The 27,893-nt window shown below is 44.0% G+C and overlaps 3 protein-coding genes across 4 annotated transcripts; 2 read left to right on the top strand and 1 right to left on the bottom strand.

The window, feature by feature from the left end:
• The first annotated feature begins 674 nt into the window (after window positions 1-674).
• On the top strand, window positions 675-8,600 carry zfand5a (zinc finger, AN1-type domain 5a). 2 transcript variants are annotated; one of them, XM_069683207.1, is made up of 6 exons: window positions 675-894; window positions 4,292-4,453; window positions 4,991-5,093; window positions 5,219-5,304; window positions 5,816-5,944; window positions 6,637-8,600. In XM_069683207.1, the coding sequence occupies exons 2-6, from the start codon at window positions 4,294-4,296 to the stop codon at window positions 6,783-6,785; spliced, it is 627 nt and encodes a 208-aa protein (XP_069539308.1). In that variant the 5' UTR covers window positions 675-894; window positions 4,292-4,293; the 3' UTR covers window positions 6,786-8,600. The 2 variants fall into 2 exon arrangements, with proteins under 2 accessions (XP_069539308.1, XP_069539309.1); XM_069683208.1 differs by having other exon boundaries at window positions 675-963.
• A 3,225-nt stretch (window positions 8,601-11,825) lies between these two features.
• On the top strand, window positions 11,826-24,643 carry snrnp200 (small nuclear ribonucleoprotein 200 (U5)). Its single transcript, XM_069682623.1, has 44 exons — window positions 11,826-12,061; window positions 12,302-12,465; window positions 12,937-13,108; window positions 13,201-13,393; window positions 13,514-13,569; window positions 13,689-13,787; window positions 13,897-14,049; window positions 14,149-14,248; window positions 14,332-14,468; window positions 14,574-14,651; window positions 14,844-15,017; window positions 15,124-15,261; window positions 15,352-15,507; window positions 15,621-15,791; window positions 15,897-16,090; window positions 16,208-16,331; window positions 16,443-16,592; window positions 16,676-16,918; window positions 17,012-17,200; window positions 17,300-17,497; window positions 17,589-17,741; window positions 17,853-17,933; window positions 18,086-18,169; window positions 18,960-19,066; window positions 19,154-19,272; window positions 19,359-19,513; window positions 19,597-19,786; window positions 19,881-20,054; window positions 20,183-20,343; window positions 20,449-20,676; window positions 20,788-20,979; window positions 21,067-21,245; window positions 21,335-21,486; window positions 21,576-21,684; window positions 21,778-21,886; window positions 21,985-22,174; window positions 22,275-22,439; window positions 22,563-22,684; window positions 22,803-22,946; window positions 23,041-23,217; window positions 23,317-23,477; window positions 23,612-23,693; window positions 23,780-23,872; window positions 23,971-24,643. The coding sequence occupies exons 1-44, from the start codon at window positions 12,017-12,019 to the stop codon at window positions 24,118-24,120; spliced, it is 6,411 nt and encodes a 2,136-aa protein (XP_069538724.1). The 5' UTR covers window positions 11,826-12,016; the 3' UTR covers window positions 24,121-24,643.
• A 22-nt stretch (window positions 24,644-24,665) lies between these two features.
• On the bottom strand, window positions 24,666-27,558 carry ciao1 (cytosolic iron-sulfur assembly component 1). The gene is made up of 7 exons (XM_069682622.1): window positions 27,167-27,558; window positions 26,525-26,673; window positions 26,334-26,445; window positions 26,129-26,217; window positions 25,831-26,035; window positions 25,653-25,722; window positions 24,666-25,137 (listed from the first exon to the last, which is right to left on the bottom strand). Exons 1-7 carry the CDS (start codon window positions 27,303-27,305, stop codon window positions 24,903-24,905), a joined length of 999 nt encoding a protein of 332 aa, XP_069538723.1. The 5' UTR covers window positions 27,306-27,558; the 3' UTR covers window positions 24,666-24,902.
• Between the last annotated feature and the right edge of the window lie 335 nt (window positions 27,559-27,893).

Genomic DNA, 27,893 nt, shown 5'->3' with positions numbered 1-27,893 from the left:
TAATGATACAATCACCTCATAAGTCATAACACAGGGCACTCCCCCCATTTGATAGTTAATTAATCTTACCCCTGTTGTCTGTTGCTACAACCCAGAAAACATGTTTACACTCTAAATGTCAACACAACAAGGTTGTGTGTGTGTGTGTGCGCGTGTGTGTAATTGGGTAGGTGGTTGAGTGGGCAGTCCACTGTCAGTCAGAGCTCTTCCAAATAACAAACCGGCTTGTATATCTTTCTACTTATAAATCTGCACTTGTTTTGTTCCTCTGACAGAAATAATCATACAAGGGGGGGCAGGAGAGGTGAGGCTGCTTTATGTACAAAATAATACCCTCTTACAGATCTGAAATCTTGCACAAAAAGGCATCCCCAGGATATTACCCTCCCTCTTAATCATTCATCTTTTTTTTTTTTTCAATTCAGTCATGTCAGCGCCACTGTCCATTTATCCATTCATTTAGGTGGATTACTCAATAAAAGATTCGTGGCCTTGTAGGAGGATGACGAATGGATGTGTAATAATGCAACTCGGGCGCATGCGCACCGCAGCCTAACCCCCTCGCAGAACTGTAAACAGCGCTCGGGGGCTCCGCGGGCAGCCAATGGCGACACGTTGTTCTACCCGTGACATCATCCGCCACTCCTCTTACTAAAGAAGGAAACAAACATCCATCCAGAAGGAACGGGAGACGAAGAGAGAAAGGAAGAGAGGAAGGAGGGCGAGGAAGGGAGAATTAAACCCACCTAAACCTGCCTGAAGCCACCTAAACACCACTAAACAGAAAAAAGGACACATTACCAGGACCTGAAACCCATCGACCTTTTTTCTTCTGCCAGGACAAACGGCCACTTTCCCTGTCGTCTCGCGAGAAACTTCATCGATTTTTAGCAGGTGATGATCTTGGATTATTCTTTTTTCTTCTTAACAAGGATGAATTTTGAAGTGAGCTCGGTATATGAGGTAAATAACAAAAAGAGGGGGTGTTAAACTAAGCTGGTGGTCGGTCATGGCGACCTTTAAGGGCCGATTGAAAGGTCAGGTGGTTACAATGTTACAATTTCATTTAGCAGACGCTTTTGTCCAAAGCGACGTACATCTGAGTGGTGTCTGCGTGACGGTATTATGTGGTAGAAAGCTTCTTCTTTTAATCTATTGTTCGTTAAAGTTGTCACCAACATCATATCCTCCTCCTGACTGGAAATATCACAAGCCCTCAAACGTGACTCCGTCTGGTTCAGGAGAAAAACAAGGGAGGGAGTAGATACTGCTGGTAGCTGTCTCTTGTTTTTCTATTTGCCCCGAGCTGGGGGATGGGGAACCAAAGCCAGCTAATTCCTGTCTAGAAATAGAAAATTCATAAGCCGAATAGGCAAGTAGAGCGAGAGAGTTCCTCTGAAATTACTACAGAGCTTTTGGTTAAATATTAAATGGCCTGCCAGGACAGCTTTGCTTAGTGTTTGCAGTAGTTCAGCTTAGGAGAAAACGAGGTTTGGTGGGTGTTAAGAGCTATGTGGCAACACCAAGTCGTTTCTAAGTACTTAAGAGTGATTATATAATGGAGGTTGTTCACACTGCATCGTCGAAAACACGTAGAAAATGGTTACTGTGAGAAAAGCTGCGAGAAAGGGGAGCTAGAAAAAGATGTCTAAACAGGAAGCAGAGAGATTGTAGACAAAGGAAGAATGAAGAAACAAAGGGAGCAGAGACCACACTGTCTAGACTGTGGCTTATTACAGAAAACATCACTGCTGTTGACTCTCTGTCGAACCATGATGATTATTTACAGAATTTTGCCTCTTTTTCAAACGAATAATTTGGTGCTTGTAACAAAACATCAGTGGGCTTTTTCTGTCCTGTCCCTCAGTGTGACTCAGTAGTTTTCAGCCCAGCAGGGCCTGAAATATGAGCTGAGCCTGCGGCTGATACAGGAGCTTAGTCTTCCCCTTTTGTTTGCTGTAGATTTTCACACATATGTTCTTCAAACTGGGTTTAGATGTCCATCGCCTGAAAACCAAACAGTACAAATTTAAGTCAGGCAAGTTTTCACATCTCATTGCTTCTTCCCTGTGAAAGGAAGTAGGTGGTTAATGATAGTGGCTCATGATCTACCCTATGCTGGAAACCCCCCGACTTACCCTGTTGGATATACATGCTTTTACAATCCACAACACAAGGTTTGGGACATTTTAGCTCACTGACAATTTGAAGAAGCAAGACACAGGCATTTGTTTCCCTCATGATCAGCAATGTAGCTTTACATTTACTAAGTTATAGGCCTAAGCATTACGTCCTCCAATTTGGGATAAACACTAACAACATTAGTTAAATGCCATAAAAGATGTTGTCTTTCTGCTAATTGAATCATAAGATATTCAAAACTTCTCAAGTATGCAGCATATCCATGTCGTGTGGTTATCCAGAGTGATTTTATCATATGATTGTGCTATGTCTAAGATTAGGTTAAAATGCCTGCTGTTTGTCTGACAGCTGGGCTCAAACGTGACAGCTGAGCCACCCGGTCCATTGTTCCTTTGTGTCAGAAAGTCAACAGTCACTGTTAATCTGTTTGCTGCGATGGACCTTGTCATGTTCTTTGTGTTTATCTTGTCAGATGTGATCAGTTTCAAGTGATACCCTTCCTTTGAGGAGCCGTGGAGAACATGTAGTCTAACCATGTAGCACAGATCATGTAGCTGTCTCTTTCTCATATTAGTGTTGTTGAGTTTATAGAGACAAATGCTGGAGATCACACGTAAAGAAAAATTCCTTTCGAGCTATACAGCAGATCTAAACCTCCAGCTCAATCCTCCTGTCTGGTATTTTTCAGCAGTCAGCAGTTGAACACGTGACGCTGAGGGAGAGAAGGTCTTTGTGGGCTTTTCCAAGGAAACCCTTTGTTGACACGACAACGATAGCATGCAGGGGCAGGGGGGGCGAGGGAGGGGGTGGCTCAGGATTTAATAGCACTTGTTAGTCTGTTGGTGAGGTCGGGATACCTCGAGTGAACTGACAGGACGTTCTGAAACAACTGGCAACCTCTCGTGGAACATTAAGCCCGCCTGTCCCTTGTTTGTGTCCGTGACCAGAATAAAGACGAGCTTCACACCAACGCAACCAACAGCTGCCATGTAACAGCACAGAGGGCTAAAGGTTGTTTACAGGCAAAATATGGCACCTTAACTGTGTTTAGTTGGGGGTGGGGGCCTGGTTTCAGTTGATCTGATGATCTGTAAAAAAGTCAACAGGGCAGAACTGGCAGTCAGGAAGCCTCTTACCCAACTAATCTAAGACTTCCTGTCTGTCTGTTTGTTCATTCATCAAGGTGTTTTTGATCTGTTGCCTCAAAGGCAGCGCCTCCCATCACACAGATTCCAGCTGTATTGCATTGCAACAGAGAAGAGCGACAACAACGTCATAGGGCTACACGCTTAGCCAAGTTACGCACAAGCGTGTGTGTTTATGGGCGTGTGTGTGGGGAGAAATGACTCGGGAAGTTTTGAAATGTGTCTGTGTGGCAAGAACAACGAGGAAGGAAGGGAGGGCTTTCTGAAACGGTCGACCTACTTTGTTCTTCTTTATTCATAATCTTGTGTCTTTTGATCAGGACGGAATGTAGTGTGTGTTCTCTATGTGGCCCAGATACTGCTGCTGAGTCAGAGATGATGGTGTTGGTTATTGTGAAGAGTCATTTGCAGTCATGTGTTAATCATGGCACACAGTGATGATGCATTAGTTGTCATAATGTTATACGCTTTCATACATAACATTACCTTTTAGTTGGAATAAATCGGTTATAACTTTGTAGCTACAGCTAGCTAGGAAGGACAGTTTTAACTGAAAATGAGAAACATTGGGTCAAATTTAAAGAAGAGCCAAACAACTGATCTGACCAACAGAAAAGGGGGTTTTGTGGGGGAGGAAAGGGGAACAAAGCTGTGGGAGAGAACAGAGTCCGGCTTCTGCCAAGGTGCTGAGCAGAACACAGCGAGTGTTGTTTGTTCTCTGGACTTCCTGTGGAGATGCGTTCATTAATGCATTCAGGCTAAAGGGCAGGTCACAGACAGACAGACGTGTTGTTTTCACATTTTCATATTATGACTCCTCTTATCTGTCGGCCCATCCACTTTCTTTCAAAGCAGATTGGCAGGGCGGCAGTGTCTCTTCACAGGGACGTGTGTGTCCTGTGTTTTAGTTATGCTTCATAATGAGGCGCTAAAGAAGAAAAATGTTTGTGTGTTTCTGTCCGTCAGTCTAATAATCATCCTCTCTGTCTCTCTCATTCTGTCAGCAATGGCCCAAGAAACGAACCAGAGCCCGGTGCCCATGCTTTGTGCCACAGGCTGCGGCTTCTACGGCAACCCTAGAACCAATGGTATGTGCTCCGTATGCTACAAGGAACACCTGACACGGCAGCAGAGCAGCGACCGCATGAGCCCCCTCAGCCCAATGGGTAAGTCTGTTTATAAAAACGAAGGGGAAGATTTCTGCTTCTCAGAAATCTTAAAAGCAACAGCGTATAGTTTGTGATGTAAACACTCCAACCTATATGTTTACAGCTGGAGATAAGGATGAGCTCGAGGAAGTGTAGACATTACTTTGAAACCAGTTGTAGGCCAGTCAGTGTATTTTCCCAGCTCTCCTCCCCCGCCCTCCCTCTTTGTTTTTCCACTCTGTGTAATGAAAGACAGCTGTTTTCTTTATTACAGTGTTCAAGGTTGGGGGGGTGTTCCCTTCTTTAGGCATTTCTAAGGTCAAACATCTCTCACAGTGCGACATTGACAACCTGTTCGACATGCATGTAAACACCCAAGTCAACTGAAGGGTTCTGAATCATTTGTTTGCACGAGATGAGATGAATTTGTCAGGACTTTTCAGTTATTTTCTTGCGCTACAAATTCACACGTTTCCTACTTTCTACTAAGGATGTGAGGTATCATTGTGTTCTGTTTGAGTTTTGTCTAATGGAGTTCTCTCTGTTCTTGTCCAGGCTCAGCTGGTAGTCCTACCTCAGAGGCCTCGGCCATCCAGAGACTAGAAGCCAGTCTAGCCAAGGTTGACGCCTCCCCTGCCTCTTCACCAGACATGTCTAGGTCAGTATTGACGATGATTGATTGTTGCCTTTCCTTACTTAAATTGATGAGTGTGTGAACCTCTGGCCAACGGATTCCTTTCCTCCTGCTGATCCCGGTTGCTCCCTTTTTATTTAAACCTGCAGAACTGTTCAAGGATCTCTTCCTGTGACTCAACAAATGACAGAGATGAGCATCTCGAGAGAGGACAAGCCAGAACCCCTAGAGCCCGGTAAGACACACACACACAAACACACACACAGACAGGCAGACATAAACAGGAGGGCATTTGACACAGATGTGGGTGACTGCTCACGTACAGACTTCTAAAGGCAAACATCGCCTTGTAGGACCCACTGCAGCCACAGTTTATTTTTGATGCTTCGCTGCATACCTCTAAACCCAACTGTTGGTTTTACTTACAGCCTCCAAGAAAGACACGAGGCCTAAAAATAGACCCTTTAAAAATAACTCTACACCGGAGGGCATTCTCAGATTTGATGCTGCTTGCCAGAGGCTTTCTCTGAGTAGTGCACTGTTTTCTGCCAAAGACAATTTAGAGATAAGGAATGCACTGTTCACTATTATTTGGGATAAAGCTACACAAAATGATTTGCCAGTGTGTTTGCATGTCGTTTAGGAACATAAACCAAAATCATTAATCTGCTTCTTTAACAAATTACAGATATGAATTACTGCATAACTAATCAGTATTCTTTCTCCCTGTTGTCTTTTTTATGCAGTTGTAAGTCAGCCTGCTGCTTCTAGCCCTACTCCTGTAGCTTCTTCCAGCAGTGACGAAAGCAAGGGTGACACCCCCAAACCCAAGAAGAATAGGTGCTTCATGTGCCGCAAAAGGGTGGGCCTTACAGGTGAGCATGACACGAAGGGGCATCTGATGCAACACACACATCATTCCTGTCAGTGGTTCAGGATGTGATCATTAAAGAGAAGATTTTAGTGTTGTTCTCTTTGGCGGCACCTTTTGCGATAAACGGTAATTGCAGGAGAACACTTCCCAATTTGTCGTCCACGGTTGGCTTGTAACGGTTGATTTTCCTCGCTGACGGTCGCTTTCCTTTTAAGACTGTTTGCCTTCATCTGAGCGTCGACTTTGTTTCTTTTTCTTTGGATTTTCTCTTATTTTTGAAGTTGTATCTGTAGTCATCGATCTTTTCTTTGTTTGTTCAGCCATAGTAGATTACTGTTTACTCACAACACTTGCAGCGAGCGGAAAAGCAGCCGCTTAGCTCCGCCTACCCTCTCTGACAGATCAACCACTGCTGGGTGAAAACACGTCCCAAACTTGGCGCCGCTTGTGATTTTTTTTCTTCCTCGAATGTCATTACAGACACCCAGTCCATAATAATACTATATACTGCACATACAAAGGCTTTCATCAGTGGGCCATAGGCTCAATCACCATTGTGTTACCTCATTCAGCGATAGATAGTGACTTAACAGACAATTATATATATATTATATTATATCTTTAACTGGACAAAAAAATTTTTCATACCACCTCTCCTGTTCTAGCTTTGACCTCTGCTCTTTGTGCTTCCAGGGTTTGACTGTCGCTGTGGCAACCTGTTCTGCGGCATCCACCGGTACTCCGACAAGCACAACTGCCCCTATGATTACAAGGCCGAGGCAGCCGCCAAGATCCGTAAAGAGAACCCCGTCGTGGTGGCCGACAAGATCCAGAGAATATAGATGTGAAAAAAAACCAACAGCTGTGGCGGCATCGATGACAACAACATTTGACAAAGACTGGAGTATGAGTGTGAACCTTTGAGATGAGCACCGGCAATGAGTGGCTAAAGTGAGGACTGAAAGGACTTGATATACAACCTCAAGATAAAGGCGGAAAAAAAGAAGAAAAAATGAAAAGATCCTGTCTGAGGGCGATGCATGAATGATCACTTTTCTCTTTTTTTTGATTAATTCATTAGTTTGTTTTATTCTGTTTTCTGTGGTGTGACTTTGCCGCTGTTCAGTCCTATTTTTTCTAAGAATATGTATTGTCTTATTAAGAGCAGCCCAGGCTAAATGTCCAGGATATGCTGTGCTCCTCTCACCCAAACCAGGCGCCGTTTTGTGCCAAACCGCAGACAACCATTCTACTCATGAGCCTGTCACGTGTCAGACACTGGCAGGTATTCATTCAGACCACACAGTTACAGTCCACTTTAACCTTTTTGAATTCCTGAACTGTGCTCCGTTGGTACTGGAGTCAGTCAGCGTTTGGAGAACCGTACAACTGTCCCCCACCACGCACAAGGGGCTTTGTTACTTTGTCTCTGTCTCTCCTAGCTTTACCTACCTCACAGCTGCTGTGTTAAGCTTTCTCGTCTTCCCTTTTACTTAGTTTTCATCGGCTTCGACCCCAGCACATCATCTTGATAGGCAGCCTCAGTGACCCCTCTGATCAGCATGTCTGTGTTGACTTTGATCGGTTTGATTGTGATGAGGCTGCTCCATAAACGGCTGGAGGTATCACGCTAGACAGGGACAAACAAATGACTCCACGTTTCACTGAATTCTGAACATTTTTAATGGTGGTGATGGGTAAAGATGTTGTGATCACAGACGCCTGGTGCAGGGCTGTGTGTACCGATGTGTGGCCTGAGAGGGAGGATGGCACCCTTCCCTGGCCGGCCTGGTAGGTGAATTTAAGCAACAATATTGTAGGAGCATGAATGAATGAATGAATGAATGGGATAAATGCATGAGTTAACTCTTCATCTGCATTAGTGTTTCAGAAATATTTGGCATCACTCAATGTAGGGTTTCATTTTATTTGCTGAGAGACAATTATCTGTTATGTTTTATTAGCTTTTTTTCTCTTCCATTGATATTGTACTGATGTTAGCGCATGTATTCAGTGCATTGTGGAACTAGGGTATGTGAACCATGATTTTTTTTTTTAAATGCGCTAACAGATCGTTCATGTGAGCACAGTGTGCGCGTGTGTGTGTTGAGATATGTGTGTGTGTGTGTGTGTGTCTGTGGGTGTGTTGTTCCCCCACCCTTTTGTCTGTGGAGCTACCCGGTTTATCAGCACATGTTTACAGAACTACAGGAGCATGCCAGAGCTAGATTTATGAAAAATAATAGATACCAAGATTAGATGTAACTTCTCATCAGTCTAACAGCTATTGGTCTGTGTGTCTGCTTTAGAGCAACGTAGAGAAGTGTGTGTGTGTGTGCGTGAGTGTGTGTATGTGTGTGCACATTCCTGTGCAGAAGTGTGTTTTCATGGCTGCCTGACACATTAAACCATGTATGTTTGTGACTTGTGTTACTCCCCCTTTTTTCTCCCCCCTGTAAGGATGTGTTTTTCATTTAAAAGACAACTGTATGTTTCCGTTTGAGTTTTTTCCTTTCTGATTCTTAGTTATATGCAAATTTGTACAAAAAAAGAAAAAACAACAAACTGTGTTGTTATTTATGTATTACATATAATCTTGCTATCCAGCATTACGACAGAATAGTATCATGTAAATAAAACTGTACAGAGAGACATTACCCAGCTTTGTTGTGTGTTGACTTTCTCACCATGTTGTCATTTCTGAAAGTACTTTATGACTAAAAGTACCAGGAACTTCTCTTTAAGGAACTATGGTTCCTGTGGCCCATCACAGCGGCCTAAAGTCCCAGGAAGATGGATTCATTGAATCAACACTGGAAAGGAGACAAGCGCTTTTAGTCTTCTCTGACTCCGTCCCAAAGCACGGTGATAAACAAACCCGAAGCAGTGAGCTTGCAGCTGTACTCTTTTGAATATGTCGGGTACAATAAAGCTCATGTGCTCGACCAATCAGAAATGATCAGCACGGCAGGCCCCGCCCTGAAAGTTCCTGGACCTTTGGAAAGCAGTACCCCCCAAGCAGGGACTTTTCAGGGGGTAAATCAATTACCCTGGAAATAAACTTAGACCCTGGTTCCTGCAAAAGGTTTCCTAGTTCCTGGGAAAAGCACCTGTTGCAAGTGTTGCTATGGAGGAGAGTTTTTGTTTATTTCAAATGTTTGTTTACAGCAGTATTACACTTTTTATAGCCTTTATAAAGCTGTCAGGCCAGAAGGGCGTCTTTAAAAAGAGTCAACAGGTTCATTAAACCTTAAGTATAGTGAATAAAAGTTCAGTGATGAATCAGCACAAGGTGGTTCTGAGTTTACATTGTGCAACTATTTTCACTCAGGACAAGAATAGTGAAGGAGCCACGTGTCAGGAGCTCCAGCATTACCCTGTAATAATACCTCACCCCGGCTCACCCCGGCCTCTTTTAGCATCCTCATGTTAATACAGAGCGTTGGCAGCACAGACTGTAAACCTCGCTCAAGAGACTCTTGTCCAAACCTCGTCTGGGTCACACAGGAAGCTTAATCCCTGAACCCTGGAAGAAGGCAGGCCTGTTCTGCTCCATCTAGGCGAACCTCGAGCAGTGTGTGTTTCAGAGACAATGTGTTTTCTCACACTCCTGTTGGGAGCTCCTGGAAAGAGTGCGTTCACAGATGGCGTCAATGCAACAGCTGCGCAGACAGCTGAGGTGTGCTCATGTGGTGTTCTTGTGACAGAGAGCGACAGAGATCACATTGTCGTTACACAACTCTAAAATATAATGCCACATCATGTTCACACAGGCGTACTGGATGTGAAAATAAGAGGTCCTGTAAGTATTTCTACGCAAAATTATATTGAGCTGTCTAAATCCAGCCAGTGAGGAAGTGTTAGAAGGCAAATTAATCACTGACCACACCATCCTCCATGCTGTTGATCACAAGACCGCATGTCCTTTAAACCAGAGAGGACGGAGGAGTGCACTTCATAACCAACGCGCTGACAGATGAGAAGAGGATCAGCACACTCCAAATATGACCTGGAACAACTGCAGGCATTCTGAATCACACTCAGTGTGTGCATGTGTGCAGCAGTGCAAAAGAGTTGCACACACACACTCCAGTGTCAGTAATCCATCACCCCCCACACGTAACATATAATTTGTTTCACTGATGTGTGCTGTCCATTTATCTCCCCCCCCCCTCTCTGTGTGTGTGTGTCTGTTTGGGTGTGACTGAGGTCAAGAAGTGGGCTCAGTGGATGTTAACCTTCAGAGATTCTGACCAGCGGAGAACGACAGATGCCACTGCCAGATGTGCAGATGGGTTGGAAGTAATATGAGGCCAAAGACAGTAAATACAAACATGGACACTCTTCTTGCTAAGGAAAACGGTCACAACAAACATACGCTAAAGCTTCCGTCTATCCATGTTTTATTTCTTTTGTATCACTGCATTCATTTTGGCATTATAAGAACTGATTTGGGCCCAGAATAGATTTTTCATTTCTTCATTTGACACACAGACTGCAGAAATATGTCCATGTATGATTTGTAAGTAACTTTCACATCCATGCACGTTGTTTATTCACATACACAGGGAGCTTTTCCAAATATACGAGGGCCGCTGTGACTCAGGAGGTAGAGCAGGTCTTAAATTGAGTGGGGTTGTTGGTTTGATCACCGCCTCCTCTTGCCTACTATTGTAAGTCTCCTTGACCAAGTCACTGAACACAAATGGCTCTCTATGCTGCCATCTGGCTGTGAATGCTGTAACAGCACTCTCTATTTTACACATACAAAGGAGCCAAGTAAAACACAATACACATACATACATAGAAAAAAACAAGTGGAGAAATTGGTTATAACAGAGCAATGTTTTTGGAAAGGATAGCAGGGGCTTTAAGTCAGATAGACTCCCCTTTTGTTAAAATATGTTGTTTCTATAGGCACTTAGAAATCTGTGTGTACAATACTACCGCAAGTATATTTAAAAACCTAACAAATATGAAGACCATATATATATATATGGTTTTTCACAGACTTATGGACAAAATAAAACTTTATACTCTTAATACTTTATGTTATCATCTTTGTCGTCTTTGTTCTTAGCTAGAATAGTTACATCTATTCCTGTGGAAGACCATTTAGAGCAGAAACAGTATTCACATTCCGTATATGTTCAGACATGCTTGGCCGATGAGTTTAATCTGGTCCTGATTTGTTCTCCTTTCTAAAAAAAAACAAAAGAGGAAGCTTTTATTAGAATTTGGGAAGTTGTCTGTTTCTAGGGTTAATAAAAACTTTTTTTTAAAACAGTTGGTCTCTTAAATAGATCACTGTCATACTTAGTGAAATATTAAACTTGGGATGTGTCATTACCGAGACTGTGTTCTATACAGTCAACCAAAGGTTCATGATGCATGCATGTTATACATCATTCAAGTATAATGATGTGGTTCCAGATGTAATTTTATTTGGGGGCAATGGGTCTTATTTTACAAAAAGAGAAATTGATTTACCCAAGAATCAACAGCCAAAGATTGTAGATTAATAAGATAAAATCTTTTAAATTAGGAAGTTAAAGTCCACACTGAAATAATGTTTTTTGTCATATTTATGCGATAAATAAATGCACCTAGTAGGCAATTAACCATAAAACGTTTTATTTACTTTGTTCTTGAGAAAATATTTCATTTAATAGTTATCAATAATAAAAGTTCGCTTTTGTTCATTTTTATTCTATTCTGACTATAAGATGTTTTAAAACTGAAAATATGACCGAGACAACCTACAGGCGGCGTTGTTTGTTTCTGCTCTTGGTCCCTGTTCTGACCTTTGACCCCGGAAGCGGAAACAGCGGCAGCAGCGGCTTGTTGTGCGCTCGTGTTAGCTCTGCTTTTGTAACGTATGAGAGACGCACTTTCTTGAATGAAACTCGGACATATTGAAAACAATCTCATGCTACACATACAATCCATACACGGATGTTTCCAGCGTGTCCATAAAAAGGCAGAGTGAAGTCAGCTCCGTGGATGTTCCGAGTCAGCGGGCTGGTTCACGGAGATTAAAGTGCGGTAAAAGAGAACATACTGAACCCGCACCATGGCGGATGTTACTGCACGTAGCTTGCAGTACGAGTACAAAGCGGTGAGTGCTACTTGTATATTTATGGAGAAACCCATTCAATAATACATACAATGCATTGATTGTGTATCTCTGGTAGCGTTTAATATGCCTCTGCGGTATCAAGCTAACTACCTATATCTCTTTAACTCATGCTACTCCTTGTTTAGCTAGCCATTCGGCTAACTAGCAGTTAGCCTAGCTGTAGCAGTGTACACTGGAGTTCTGACTGACCGCTCTGTCAACTTTTAATTGATTTGTTAGAACTCAAACTTGGTGTTGCAAGCTGATCGGTCTCTGATCGACCGCACACGGAGAGATGAACCCACCGGAGAGGTGCTGTCCCTGGTGGGGAAGCTGGAGGGGACCAAGATGGGAGACAAGGCTCAGAGGACCAAACCTCAGAAACTGGAGGAGAGACGAGACAAGTCAGTAAATACTATCCTCAACCAGATATTGTTTTGTGGTTGTCAGGTTAAAGTAAACTGTAAAGTGTACTAATCCAACCATAAGTGTAATTGCAAAATAATTATGGCCATTTGCAACCAAATCCTTGTGGTAAAAATTCGGAAGAATTCATGATCATGTCAAACTAAGGGTACATCTTTAAAACAAATTGCAGTTAATTTCCATGATCACTCACTGATAGTGGAACTTTTGGATTATTTCCCCGAATCATGTTTCAAAGCTCTGCAAGGTAGGCTAATTATCATTCTGGGCTGAAAGTAATGGCTGCCAGGAAAAAGAGAAAAGGCATAAATCTGCAACATGCATTGGAAAATATTTTTCACTGAAATGGCCAAAGGATTCAATGTACAATCCTTTTAAATACACTTCAGTTATGATGTCTAGTGACACTGCCCTTAATCCTATCATTTCTTCTTGTTCTACCCATCCAGGAGGCGAAAGAGAGATGAGGACAGGCACGATATCAACAAAATGAAGGGCTTCACCCTCCTGTCTGAAGGCATTGATGAAATGGTGGGCATCGTGTACAAGCCTAAAACCAAAGAAACCAGAGAGACCTACGAGGTGTTGCTCAGCTTCATCCATGCTGCTCTGGGGGATCAGGTCAGTGAATGGTCCATAGCTGCTGCCTTACAAAAAAATCACAGTAATGTAGTTGTATCTTTTGATGACCTGGTGAACATATATTCTTGCAGCCACGTGATATCCTGTGCGGAGCAGCTGATGAAGTCTTAGCAGTGTTGAAGAATGATAAGATGAGGGATAAGGAAAGGCGGCGTGAAGTAGAGCAGCTTCTTGGACCCGCTGATGACACACGATACCATGTGTTGGTCAATTTGGGGAAGAAGATCACAGACTACGGAGGGGACAAAGACTTACAGAACATGGGTAAGAACTCTGGAAATAACTAAAGCTGATTTTTATAGTTATTTAATAAGCCCGGTGTTTTTTTGTTTTGTTTGAGGACACCCGATTCATGTGATTGCTGACTGTATCTTTCCTTTACAGATGACAACATTGACGAAACGTACGGTGTGAATGTCCAGTTTGAATCTGATGAGGAGGTGAGACCTTTTTGCTTATTCCTAAAAAACTGCAACATTTAAATTATCCCTCATTTGTATCTCCAAGATCACATTTTAAGTAGATGGTGTCACTGATTTTCTCATTCTGTGTTTGTAAGGAGGGGGATGAAGACCAGTTTGGAGAGGTGCGAGACGAACACTCGGATGAAGACAGCGAAGGAGAGGAGGCAGACGTGGGCTGCACTCTTTCAGCCAACGTAAGTGCATCATTTGAATCAATATTCAAACTGAAGTTTACAAAGATTATTTAATTAATGCAAACAGAACTACAATACACAAACCATTAATAAATGACTCTTCCTTCAGCTTGGTGTCACAGGTGATGTGATGACGGTAAAGAAGAAAGATCTACATCCACGAGACATCGACGCCTTCTGGCTCCAGCGTCAGCTCAGCCGTTTCTATGACGATGCCATCGTCTCCCAAAAGAAAGCAGACGAGGTCTTGGAAATCCTGAAGGTATGTCTGACATCTTGTTTGCTGTGAGCTTTTTCGTTAGCACATATTCATGTATATTTTTTACACCTGCTCATCCATCTGTCTCTCTGTATTCCTCAGACTGCCAGCGACGATCGAGAATGTGAGAACCAGCTGGTGTTGCTGCTCGGATTCAACACCTTCGACTTCATCAAAATCCTCCGTCAGCACCGTCGCATGAGTAAGTGATGTAAAAGATGTTGTTACACATAATTTGAAGCTGTGCCCTGTGTGGATGTTAATCACTGTCTGTCTGATGTACAGTTCAGTATTGTACCATGCTGGCGAGCGCTCAGAGTGAGGCAGAAAAGGAGCGGATCATCGGAAAGATGGAGTCTGATCAGGAATTGTCGAAGATTCTTTACCAGCTGCAAGAGACGGAGAAGGAGGACATTATTCGGGTAAGGCCACTTTTTAAAATATAAAATAAATATGCTTTAATTGCATAAAAGGATCTTTAAGTTTAGTCCCTAACATCTGTTATTTGTTTGGTTTTCTGTTTATAGGAGGAGCGATCTCGTAGGGAGAGGGTGAGGAAGTCTCGGGTTGATGACTTAGAGGCGATGGACATCGACCACGGAGAGGTAAATAACGGTGTTTGTATATTAACTTCACATCATGCAAGTAGGCTATCTATCTCAGGTATTTTTCACTATAAGCCAATCCAAAGTACTAATTTGTGTTAGCAAAATGGCTTCAGTGACACACTGCCATCAGTATGTATGCAAAAAAAAAAAGACATCTTGCTTAGATTATCAGTTTTTCTTCTCCTACAGTCAATGGCTCCTCGGCAGCTGCTGGACCTCGAGGACCTGACCTTCACACAGGGGAGTCACTTCATGGCCAACAAGCGTTGCCAGCTGCCTGACGGCTCATTTCGCAAACAGCGCAAAGGCTATGAAGAAGTCCACGTGCCTGCCCTCAAACCCAAGCCCTTTGCTGACGATGAGGTTTGTGTCATAGCCTGAATATGCAGCAACAAATGTAAAAGTTTCTGTGATCAGCAGTGTGCAGATGCCGTCATGAACTAACATCATCACATTATTGTGTCATCAGGTGCTTGTTGCCATTGAGAAGTTGCCCAAGTACGCTCAGGCTGGATTTGAAGGGTTCAAAACCCTGAACCGCATCCAGAGCAAGCTGTACAAGACCACACTGGAGACAGACGAGAACCTGCTAGTGTGTGCACCTACGGTAAGCAGACTCCATATAAGCCAATAACATGGAAAAGTTTTTTCTCAAATGTATTGTCTCCTTAAAATGTAATCTTCTGTTATCACACAGGGAGCTGGTAAGACTAATGTTGCTTTGATGGCAATGCTCAGAGAGATTGGAAAGCACATAAACATGGACGGAACCATCAACGTGGACGACTTCAAAATCATCTACATCGCACCCATGCGCTCTCTGGTGCAGGAGATGGTGGGAAGTTTCAGTAAGGTGAGGCCCCAGAGATTTGTAAATATGCAGCTCAACATGAAGCCGCTGTTTTTTTTCCCCATTTAAATCAAATGATCCATTCATTCGAGTGATTTACTTTCTGTCTTTCACAGCGCTTGGCCAGTTACGGCATTGTAGTGTCAGAGCTGACAGGAGACCACCAGCTCTGCAAAGAGGAGATTAACGCCACACAAATCATTGTCTGCACACCTGAGAAATGGGACATCATCACCCGTAAAGGTGGAGAGCGTACCTACACCCAACTCGTGCGGCTCATTATCATTGTAAGTGCTGTAAATGTGTTCATAACTTGTATAATACATGTCTAATTTTAGATTGAAATGATACGATTAAAAACGCTATGATAACAAAGTGAATATCCCGTGCAGGATGAAATCCACCTGCTGCACGATGACCGTGGCCCCGTGTTGGAATCTCTGGTGGCGAGGACCATCCGTAACGTGGAGCTGACCCAGGAGGACGTGCGTCTGCTGGGCCTCAGTGCCACGCTGCCAAACTACGAGGATGTGGCTACCTGCCTGCGAGTCGATCCTGCCAAGGGACTCTTTTACTTCGACAACAGGTATGCTGTTTGGAGAAATACGAAAAGATATTGGTCTCTTTCCATAACAGCTACTTGTGTTTTTTAGTTTGTGCTATTTGATTTTTGTTTCTGATAACCGTCTCTTTTTTTCTGTAGTTTTCGCCCTGTGCCCCTGGAGCAGACTTATGTCGGCATCACAGAGAAGAAGGCCATCAAGCGTTTCCAGATCATGAATGAGATCGTCTACGAAAAGATCATGGAGCACGCTGGAAAAAACCAGGTGAGACCGACCAACCGAAATCTCGAACAAGAACAACCTTGAACAAGACTATTTGTTATACATGACTTGTATTGTGCTAATCATTTGTATTGAATTACTTGTCTCCACCAGGTGCTGGTATTCGTCCACTCCAGGAAGGAGACTGGAAAGACCGCCAGGGCCATAAGAGACATGTGTTTGGAGAAGGACACGCTGGGTCTTTTCCTCAGAGAGGGTTCAGCTTCCACTGAAGTGTTGAGAACTGAGGCAGAGCAGTGCAAGGTGAGCCGATACAGCTGATTTTAAACCTGACTAAATCAAATTTAAGATCAGAATCCTGTCAAACTTGAAACTTTGCTTTTTAGAACCTGGAGCTGAAGGATTTGCTGCCTTATGGCTTCGCGATCCACCATGCTGGTATGACCAGAGTGGACCGTACACTGGTAGAGGATCTGTTTGCTGATCGTCACATCCAGGTTCTGGTGTCCACAGCCACTCTGGCTTGGGGTGTGAATCTTCCTGCACACACTGTCATCATCAAAGGTACTCAGGTGTACAGCCCAGAGAAGGGCAGGTGGACTGAACTCGGAGCCCTGGACATTTTACAGGTCAGTGTGTGATGTCTGGTTATTGAACTGAAAAGAAAACGCTTCGTACCTTTTACTAAAAGTATTAACTCGATAAATGATGTCTTTTCTCAGATGCTTGGTCGAGCCGGTCGTCCTCAGTACGACACCAAGGGAGAGGGAATCCTGATCACGTCTCACGGAGAGCTGCAGTACTATCTGTCCTTGCTCAACCAGCAGCTGCCCATAGAGAGTCAGATGGTGGGCAAGCTGCCGGACATGCTGAACGCTGAGATAGTCCTGGGCAACGTGCAGACCGTAAAGGTGAGTGGGATGTAAACACACATTATCAAATGTATAGAGCAAGAGTTAATCAAATATTCTTCTCATAAAATTTCTTTAATTTCTTCATTGTTTTGTCAGGACGCGGTGAACTGGCTCGGCTACACCTACTTGTATGTGCGCATGCTCCGCAACCCCACCCTGTACGGTGTCTCCCATGACGACCGGAGTACAGACCCTCTGCTGGAGAGACGCAGGACGGACTTGGTGCACACAGCAGCCAATGTCCTGGACAAGAACAGCCTCGTCAAATACGACAAGAGGACCGGCAGCTTCCAGGTACGCATCTCTATCAATTAAGAACTCTTATTAAATTAGCAAGTTAGACTTCAGGCTTTTAATTGTTGCCTTTTCCCATCTTCACCTGCAGGTTACAGACCTGGGTCGCATTGCCAGTCACTTCTACATCACTCACGACTCCATTCAAACTTACAACCAGCTGCTGAAGCCGACTCTCAGTGAGATCGAGCTCTTCAGAGTCTTCTCACTCTCCTCGGAGTTCAGGAACATCACTGTGAGAGAGGTACGGTTGGCTCTAGACAGTCATGGTTGTTCAGTTATATAAAACCTATTAATTAAATGTAAATTAAGTGGCTGAATTAAAATACTGATCAATGTTTTTTTTGTCTTTTAGGAGGAGAAACTGGAGCTGCAGAAGCTTCTGGAAAGAGTTCCTATACCTGTGAAGGAAAGCATCGAGGAGCCCAGCGCTAAGGTAGCTTTATAACCACTTTATCAAAAACCAAAACATCCTTCAGTTTACTTTTGTTAAGCACGGTGTTGCTGGATTTTTTTGGTCTGTACATGAGCAGCATTAATTAAATCCAATAAAAAAAGCCTCATGTATTTTCTGTCTTATCATTTCAGATCAATGTGCTGCTCCAGGCGTACATCTCTCAGCTCAAACTGGAAGGCTTTGCTCTCATGGCCGACATGGTGTACGTCACACAGGTACGCCCGATCCTATTTTCATTACTGTTGTGGTCAACTTTAGGGGTTTTAGTTTGCAGTTTTCGCCTATTTTCTTTAAAGCATATGTTCCTCTACTTCTTGAATACTATAACAACATTACATAGCCTGATGTGATGGCAAGAAATTCCCGGGTACATGTGTTAATTATAATCCATCCGTTGTCCTTATCCGGGGCCGGGTCGCAGTGGTAGCAAGCTAAGCAAAGTCACCCAGCCGTCCCTCTCCCCAGCAACGCTTTACAGCTCCTCCTGGGGGATTCCGATGCGTTCCCAGGCCAGACGGAATATATAATCCCTCCAGCGAGCTCTGGGTTTGCCCCGGGGTCTCCTCCCAGTTGGACGTGCCAGGAAAACCTTTAAAGGGAGGCGCCCAGGAGGCATTCTAATCAGATGCTCGAACCACCACAACTGCCTCCTTTCCATGCGAAGGCTCTACTCCGAGCTCCCTCCGGATGTCTGAGCTCCTAACCCTATCTCTGAGGTTGAGCCCAGACACCCTGCGGAGGAAACTCATTTCGGCCGCTTGTATCCGTGATTTAATTCTTTCAGTCACTACCCAGAGCTCATGACCACAGGTCGAAAGCTTTGCCTTCAGGCTCAGCTCCCTCTTCACCACGACGGTGATTACTGCTGATGCTGTTCGATCCATCTCAATCTCATCTGTCAATCTCACGATACATTTTACCCTCGTTAGTGAACAAGACCCCGAGATTCTTAAACTCTTTAATTTGTCATAAGATTAATGTGTTTGTGTTATATTTTCCTTTCAGAGTGCTGGACGGTTGATGCGGGCCATATTTGAGATCGTTCTCAACAGAGGCTGGGCTCAACTGACAGACAAGACCATGAATCTTTGCAAGATGATTGACAAGAGAATGTAAGTGTGTAACTCTTCAGAGCAGGCTTCAGTGTGTTTAGTTTGACAAGGCCGGCCGCTGACATTCTGCATCCCTATTCTCCACAGGTGGCAGTCCATGTCTCCACTGCGACAGTTCAAGAAGCTGCCCGAGGAAGTGATCAAGAAGATCGAGAAGAAAAACTTCCCCTTTGAGCGGCTCTACGACCTCAACCACAACGAGATTGGTGAGTTTTCTTCCCCCACAACAAACTCCTTGATTCCCTCCTCAGCCTGGAGATTAGATAAATATATGTTATGTTTCATCTTTCAGGTGAGTTGATCCGAATGCCTAAAATGGGGAAGACCATCCACAAATACGTCCACCAGTTCCCCAAACTGGACCTGGCTGTCCATCTGCAGCCCATCACCCGCTCCACGCTGAAGGTGGAGCTCACCGTCACGCCTGACTTCCAGTGGGATGACAAGGTCAGAAGTTAGGCCCACAGTGTTTTGCATCCTAACAGTCTTTATTTCTCAGCATCCTGACACGCTTTCATTCTCCCGCTCAGATTCATGGATCATCAGAGGCTTTTTGGATCCTGGTTGAGGACGTGGACAGTGAGGTCATCCTCCACCACGAGTACTTCCTGCTCAAAGCAAAGTACGCCCAGGATGAACACCTGGTGACTTTCTTTGTCCCCGTGTTCGAGCCTCTGCCACCACAGTACTTCATCCGGGTCGTATCAGACCGATGGCTCTGTGAGTAAATTCATTGACATGTGTAAGAGAATTCACATGATGTTGCTGTTACCATTTAAAGTCAAATTTATTTTTTTTACTTGGTTCCTTTCAGCCTGCGAGACTCAGCTCCCAGTATCCTTCCGTCACCTGATCCTACCAGAGAAGTATCCCCCGCCCACCGAGCTGCTGGACCTGCAGCCGCTGCCTGTGACCGCTCTCAGGAACTCTGCCTTTGAGGCTCTCTACCAGAACAAGTTCCCCTTCTTCAACCCCATCCAGACACAAGGTACAGAAGAAGAAATCTGTCTGCTACTTTGTTCTCCATAATTTTTTCCTACATAGTTTTCTTTTTCTGTCATTATTTTTTCATTCAAAGTGCTCAGAAGCTCACTGTCCCTGTCTCTGTCCCTGCAGTGTTCAACGCAGTGTACAACAGTGATGACAATGTGTTTGTTGGAGCTCCCACCGGCAGTGGAAAGACCATCTGTGCCGAGTTTGCTATTCTGAGGATGCTGCTGCACAACGCCGAGGGTCGCTGTGTCTACATCACCCCAATGGAAGCACTGGCTGAACAGGTATGACGTTTATCAGCAGGTTTGAAGCGTACTTGCTTCAAAACCAGCATTATTGCCTTTTGACATCAAACAAAATCAATAATGATGTAAATCTTTGTCTCTCAGGTGTTTGTCGACTGGCACCAGAAGTTCCAGGACATCCTGAACAAAAAGGTGGTGCTGCTGACGGGAGAAACCAGCACGGATCTGAAGCTCTTGGGAAAAGGTGACATTATTGTCAGTACCCCCGACAAATGGGACATCCTGTCCCGTCGCTGGAAACAGAGGAAGAACGTGCAGAACGTCAGCCTTTTCATCGTGGACGAGGCACATCTCATCGGAGGAGAAAACGGAGTAAGAACGTGCAATATCTCTGCTGCTTTTTATGTCAAACACAGCAGGTGTGGACTGTAATTGTCTTTTTTCAACTGCGTCAAGTTAATATCTCCTGTTTCTCTTCACCAGCCTGTGTTGGAGGTCATCTGCTCCAGGATGAGGTACATCTCCTCCCAGATTGAGCGTCCCATCCGCATCGTGGCCCTCAGCTCCTCCCTGTCCAACGCCAAAGACGTGGCCCACTGGCTGGGCTGCAGCACCACGGCCACATTCAACTTCCACCCCAACGTCAGACCTGTGCCTCTGGAGCTGCACATCCAGGTCTGTAAATGTGTCATAGTAAACAACAGTAGGGATGTCTCACCTGTCAGGTTCCTGGTTTGTTGTTAACCTTTCTGTCTCCTTTAGGGCTTCAATGTGAGCCACACTCAGACTCGCCTGCTGTCCATGGCTAAGCCGGTCTATCACGCCATCATGAAGCACTCTCCCTCCAAGCCGGCCGTGGTGTTCGTCCCATCCCGCAGACAGACTCGCCTCACAGCCATCGACATCCTCACTTTCTGTGCTGCAGACGTGGTTCCTCAGAGGTCAGTCATTACAACGAGATCCTGCCTGTAGATAAAAGACTGTTTCATCTTGACACTGTTTAAAACAATAAATGTTTGTACCTCCGTAGGTTCCTGCACTGCACCGAGAAAGACCTCGCTCCATTCCTGGACAAAATAAATGACTCGACTCTGAAGGAAACTCTGGCTAACGGCGTGGGCTACCTGCACGAGGGCCTGTCTGCGATTGAGCGCAAAATCGTGGAGCAGCTCTTCAACTCAGGTATGACTCACTCCTGCTCTGCACCTTCAGCTTTGTCTGTTTAGGTTGAGAATTAATAAATTATTTTTGGTATGTTTTTGTTCGTACAGGTGCTGTTCAGGTGGTGGTGTCCTCTCGTTCACTCTGCTGGGGCATCAACATCTCCGCCCACCTCGTCATCGTCATGGACACACAGTACTACAACGGCAAAATCCATGCGTAAGGCTTCCTCTAGTTTGATGCTCTTGATCAGGTGTGAGCTTTGAAAGAAGTGTTGTGTTAGTGACATTCTCCTCCTCTTTTCTCTCTCAGATATGTGGACTATCCCATATATGACGTGCTGCAGATGGTGGGTAAGGCCAACAGACCGATGCTGGATGATGAGGGACGCTGCGTCATCATGTGTCAGGGCTCCAAGAAGGTAGAAACACCTGTTGTTTTTGTCTTGTTCACCATTTAAAACAGTGACTCAGGTGAAAGCGATGACAACTAACCAGCATCTTTTTCTTTTCTTAATAGGACTTCTTCAAGAAGTTCCTGTACGAGCCGCTGCCAGTTGAGTCTCACTTGGACCACTGCCTCCACGACCACTTCAACGCTGAGATCGTCACCAAGACCGTGGAGAACAAGCAGGACGCTGTGGACTACCTGACGTGGACATTCCTCTACCGCCGTATGACCCAGAACCCAAACTACTACAACCTCCAAGGTGAGTCTCATCCTGTTGTATTAAAAGATGATTTTACTTGCACTGAATCATATGTTTTGTGAACAATTCTTAATGCCATGTTTTGTGTTTACCTTGTCAGGCATGTCCCATCGTCACCTGTCAGACCACCTGTCCGAGCTGGTGGAACACACGCTACACGACCTGGAGCAGTCAAAGTGCATCAGCATAGAGGATGAGATGGATGTAGCACCGCTCAACTTGGGCATGATCGCTGCCTACTACTACATCAACTACACCACCATCGGTTTGTGCCAATACAACTATCTGAAAATGTGTTATCATTGCCCGTTTATCATCTTCACATATTATATGAAAGAGGAGTTGAAAGTACACATTTAATAACTTGGTTTCTGGTTGTGTTTGGCAGAGTTGTTCAGCATGTCCCTGAATGCAAAGACAAAGATCCGTGGGCTGATCGAGATCATCTCCAATGCTGCCGAGTACAAGAACATTCCAATCAGACATCATGAAGATACACTTCTCAGACAGGTAAACAAACAGCACTGACAGGACCCAACTTGTCTGTTTTTGCACAATAACAATGACGCTTCTTTCTGAAGTTCTTGCAATGAAACTGATTGTGTTGGGACACCTTTTTGTTTTTTAGTTGGCACAGAAGGTCCCACACAAACTAAATAACCCCAAGTTCAACGATCCCCACGTGAAGACGAACCTGCTGCTGCAGGCTCATCTCTCCAGGATGCAGCTGAGTGCTGAGCTGCAGTCGGACACTGAGGAGATCCTGAGCAAGGTACTGATCAGTGGTGATTCTTGCACAAAGGAAAAAATGTCCACAGGGTTGGATTCCTGTGTGTATTAATCTAACTTGTGATTTGTGTTTGCAGGCTGTGCGTCTGATCCAGGCCTGCGTTGACGTGCTGTCCAGTAACGGCTGGTTGAGTCCTGCACTGGCAGCCATGGAGCTGGCTCAGATGGTCACACAGGCCATGTGGTCCAAGGACTCGTACCTCAAACAGCTGCCCTTCTTCACCTCAGAGCACATCAAGCGCTGCACAGACAAGGTACGTCAGCCATTTCTCTACCAGAAGCACTTAATATAGTCCAACTTTTCTTTCAAGGCTAGTGAACATGCATCATCTTAACCTTTCTCTGTTCATCAGGGTGTGGAGAGTATCTTTGACATCATGGAGATGGAGGATGAAGACAGAACAGGGCTGCTGCAGCTCTCAGATGCCCAGATGGCCGATGTGGCTCGCTTCTGTAACCGCTACCCCAACATCGAGCTGTCGTATGAAGTGGCAGAAAAGGACAACATCAAGAGGTTTGTGTGGATTCTGTCTGTGAATAATAAAGTAGGATTTCAGGGGGATTTCTATGTCTATTATTCATCATTTCCTCACTTCATTATTGGTATTTTTGGCCCATCTTGATGCATGTTCCCATGTTTGTTTACAGTGGCAGTCCAGTTCTGGTCCAGGTTCAGCTGGAGAGAGAGGAGGAGGTGACTGGGCCTGTCATCGCACCGCTCTTCCCCCAGGTAAGTGACACATGAAGATATTGAAGAGACTATATTCACGTATTTGACATGGTGTGACTCATTTGTGAACCTCATCTTTGTCACAGAAACGTGAGGAGGGCTGGTGGGTGGTGATCGGAGACCCCAAATCTAACAGTCTCATCTCCATCAAGAGGCTGACTCTGCAGCAGAAAGCAAAGGTGAGTGAGCGTCACTGCACGTCTCATGTGACCCCCCCAAAAAAACCCTGTTTAAACCACCTGTGGCCTCATGTTTCTCTGTTCTCTCCTCCCTGCAGGTCAAGCTGGACTTTGTTGCACCGGCGATGGGCGTTCATAACTACACCCTGTACTTCATGAGTGATGCGTACATGGGTTGTGACCAGGAGTACAAGTTCAGCGCGGATGTGAAGGAGGCAGACAGCGAAGGAGACAGTGACTCAGACTAATCAGTAACGTGATGATGCAGACTTCTGCAGCAGTTTGTTTTATATTGAGAGGGAGCAGTATGTGTTTGTGTTTTTTTACTGTAGATATTCAGTCTGATGTTCATTATAATCTCGTCCTTTCATTTAGTACATTTGTGTCAGTTAAAACCACCTCCGTGATGAACACCAGCCCAGAATTTTAGTGTACAGGATCTGCTTTAATCAGACATGTATTACAGCTACATGATCAGCTCTGAAACTGAAGCCCCAATCCTCATTATGGGTGTATAAAGTAGATAAGACTTTGTACTTAGTAATCTGTCAGTTTTCAGGTCTGAGAGAAATTCAATAAAATATTCCAAATGAAATAAAATCTACATTTATTGTGATGTTATGCTCTTATTTCAAATTGGGTCTTTAAATACTTAAGAAAACTGTCCAGTTATATTTTTGGACTTTGAAATCTAATTCTCGGACTGGTCAAAATGTTTTTAATGATGTGCTGTCTGGAATATTTTTTGCAATAAAGAGGAGCCACAAAATTCTTTGATTTTATTTATTTATTTACTCTTTTACAAACATGAATTGCAAAAATAAAATCATAATTAAGCTTTTATAAAGACATATTTTAACTCACAAAGCGCAGCATGAGCTGAAGCATAATTATCAGTTTAGAAAAATGAAGGTAAATATGTTTAATATGAAGCTATCCGAAAAGTTGCGTGAACATTAAAACATGGAAACCACACGCTTCCCAGTGTAACTTGCAGTAACTTCAACGAGAGGCGTTTGTTTATCAGCGTTCAGTCTTCCTCCTTGAACTTCCAGATGGCTATCTCTCCATCATCGCCGCAGGAGGCCAGCAGCCCCGCCTCCTTTGGGTTCCAGGCAACACAGTTGACGTCCTGGCCGTGAGCTTTGGGCGCCTGAGCGGAAAGAGAGAACACCGGCTGGTCTGGATCAGACGCCTCGTCCTCCTTAAACACTCGAACTGCATCGTCCCCGCAGGCTGTAGCCAGGGCGCCAGTCAGCCGACACCTGAACAAAGACAAACGTTAATCTTTGCAGATTTACCGGACAAATGAAGTCGCATGAACCCCCTTCAAAGATCCCATTTTACATTTCAAAATAGCATTGACACATGGAAACAATTATAAGGAGATTTAATGTCATTTTTACTTGCATATAGGTGATGAAGGGTTAAAAAAAAATTATTTGAAAGGACAGGATGACTGACATGTTTTTACCAACGTGTCAAGTTACCCTCCTCACTAAGGCTAAGGCTGACACATTTTGAGTGCAACAACAGTCAAAGCCTTAAAGTTAAAAGTGAATTCATTAACAAAACCAAAGAGACTTTGGAGATTGTCCACTACAGTAACAAATAGAAAAGGCTGATCATAAGATCACAAACGGGGCTAAGAGTTCAGTGTCCAAACAACATTAGATAATCCTTTATTGATCCCCAGGGGGGGAAATTCAGCCGTCTTTCTTCCCGCGGCGACTGCCTTTCCATATCTCTATATGATATACCGTATATATGAAAATCTTACCAGGCGATATCATACACTGTCCGTCCATGGTACCCCGACAGAGTGCAAACACACTTCCACGACAGGTCCCCTAAAATAACATTTTTAAACATCAGTTTTTGACGGGATACTACAAGTTTTTTTTAATTAATCAACTGATTTAAGTTAACACGAATGCCATCTCAAACTAACGACTCACCACCCTGTCCACTTTCACTCGGATAGTCCTTCCAAATCTTAACGGTGCGGTCGTCGCTGCAGGAGGCCAGCCTCTTTCCAGCTGCATCAAAAGACAAACCCCAGACTGTGGACGTGTGTCCTTTCAGGGTGGCCCTGCACTCCCAGTCATCGTCATCCTCCTTGTAGATACAAATGTTGTTGTCGTAGCTGGCTGAAGCAAGGAGCTGTATCAACAAAGACATGGTGAATATAGTAGTAAGATAATGGTGCAACAAAGTGAGCACTCATTCAAGTGCATAGAACAGAAAGTGACCTGCCTCCTGGGTCGGGTGCCACACGACATGTTTGACATCTTGTGTGTGAGAGTTTACGACTGTAACACACTCATACTCGTCCTCTTCATCCACTGGGAAATACAAGAGATAAAGAGATCATTTCCACAGACACCAAGAGAGGCACAGAGCCACAAATTGATTCATGCAATGGATCTGAGGATGTGACACACTGTAGTACAACACAAACCTTCCCAGACCCAGACACTCTTGTCTCGGCTACACGTTGCCAACAGATTCCCTGATGGTGCCCAGGCCACACATTTAACCTCATTCTCATGTCCCTCCAACACAGTCAAACTCTGGAAGACAAGGTGAAACTTAGTCAGATCTACAAAAGCTAGATCATATCCGACATGAAAATTAAACATCTAATCTTACCTCAAAATCATTGTTCTTCTTCTTCCAGATGCACGTGGTTGCATCAAAGCTGGCAGAGGCCAGGTAATTCCCACAGGGGGACCAAGCCACTTTCCTCACAGTGCGCTGGTGTCCATCCTCAAGCACACTCTTACACACCCAGGAGTCACCTTAACAGAAGAGAGGGACACAGATTATTACTTGCCATTTACACTGAGGTAGATATCCTCTTTCTCTTAAAGCTGCTGTGAGGGATTTTTCTATGTGTGATGGCAAACTAGTAAACAACGTAACTTTTACTGCAAGAATAATATTACGTAATAACTTTACATTTTAAAAGTTGTAATGAGCCTTTCCAATTACTGTTTTACTACAGTATATTTGACTATTAGCTTAATCAGATGAAACCTGGTTCTATGAGCTTTGTAATGTCCACTTGGTTTACTGTCATGTAGCCCTTTTAAGTTAATATGAGATAGCCCTTTCTTTTAGTTATGTACTTTATCTATATAATTTATTTTTGTTTGTTTTTCATTTTGCATGTATGCTCAACCTGAGGCAGACGCTTTGTCTTTAAAGTGCAAGAAAAAATGTGCCTTGTAAAGTTGTCATAAAAAAAACAACCAAAAAACCTGTCATGCTGTCATTTGTTTGACAGCTCACCTTCTCGTCCCCATATCCGGACGGACTTGTCGCCCCCGCACGAGGCCAGAAGAGTCCCGGACGGACTCCAGCTGACGAACCAGCACCGAGAGTCCGGGTGAGCGTTCAGTCTCTGAACCAGGGACAGAGCCTCCTTCATATCTGAGCTGGTGAAATGTTAGATGTTTAGTCTCAGAGCCGCTGTATCCTGACCGTTACCGCTGACGGTTGACGAGATAAATTAGATAACAGACACCACGACGCACTGTAACGACCCACACAAGCAACTATCCTTAACTACATTAATATACTAGCTTGAGCAAAAAATTTGAGAAAATGTTACAATGTATTTGTACTAAAGAACAAAGTACAAAAGTTCAAAAACACGACCATGACGGAAATGCCACCATCTTTGGTGCATTTCGCAATGCATTGTGGGGAATTCCGCTTCTTCTTCTTCTACTGTAGTTTAATGTGGGTTGAAACAGTTTGAGGTGCTTTACCGACACTCTCTGGTTGTAGTGTGTATCTAAATGATCATATATCTGTTTCATTAAATCTTAAATTATCAAATTATTATTGAATTAATTTCTGTACTTTCTCAAAATATATGTTATATAATATATATAATATTCTGAACGTCTCTGCTACATCTCTCAAATCTCTTGTGTCATGAGATTCCTTTGTAATGTAAAGATGAGATAAGAAAAGACAAGATAAAATAAGATTAGATAAGATAAAATAAGGT

The sequence above is a fragment of the Semicossyphus pulcher genome, unplaced genomic scaffold, assembly GCF_022749685.1.
Source record: "Semicossyphus pulcher isolate SPU_LCO1_2020_fin unplaced genomic scaffold, fSemPul1.0.p SCAF_6, whole genome shotgun sequence".
In the NCBI taxonomy this organism is placed as follows: domain Eukaryota; kingdom Metazoa; phylum Chordata; class Actinopteri; order Labriformes; family Labridae; genus Semicossyphus; species Semicossyphus pulcher.
The sequence above is the reverse complement of the archived record's forward strand: the minus strand, read 5'-3'. Positions and strand labels throughout refer to the sequence as shown.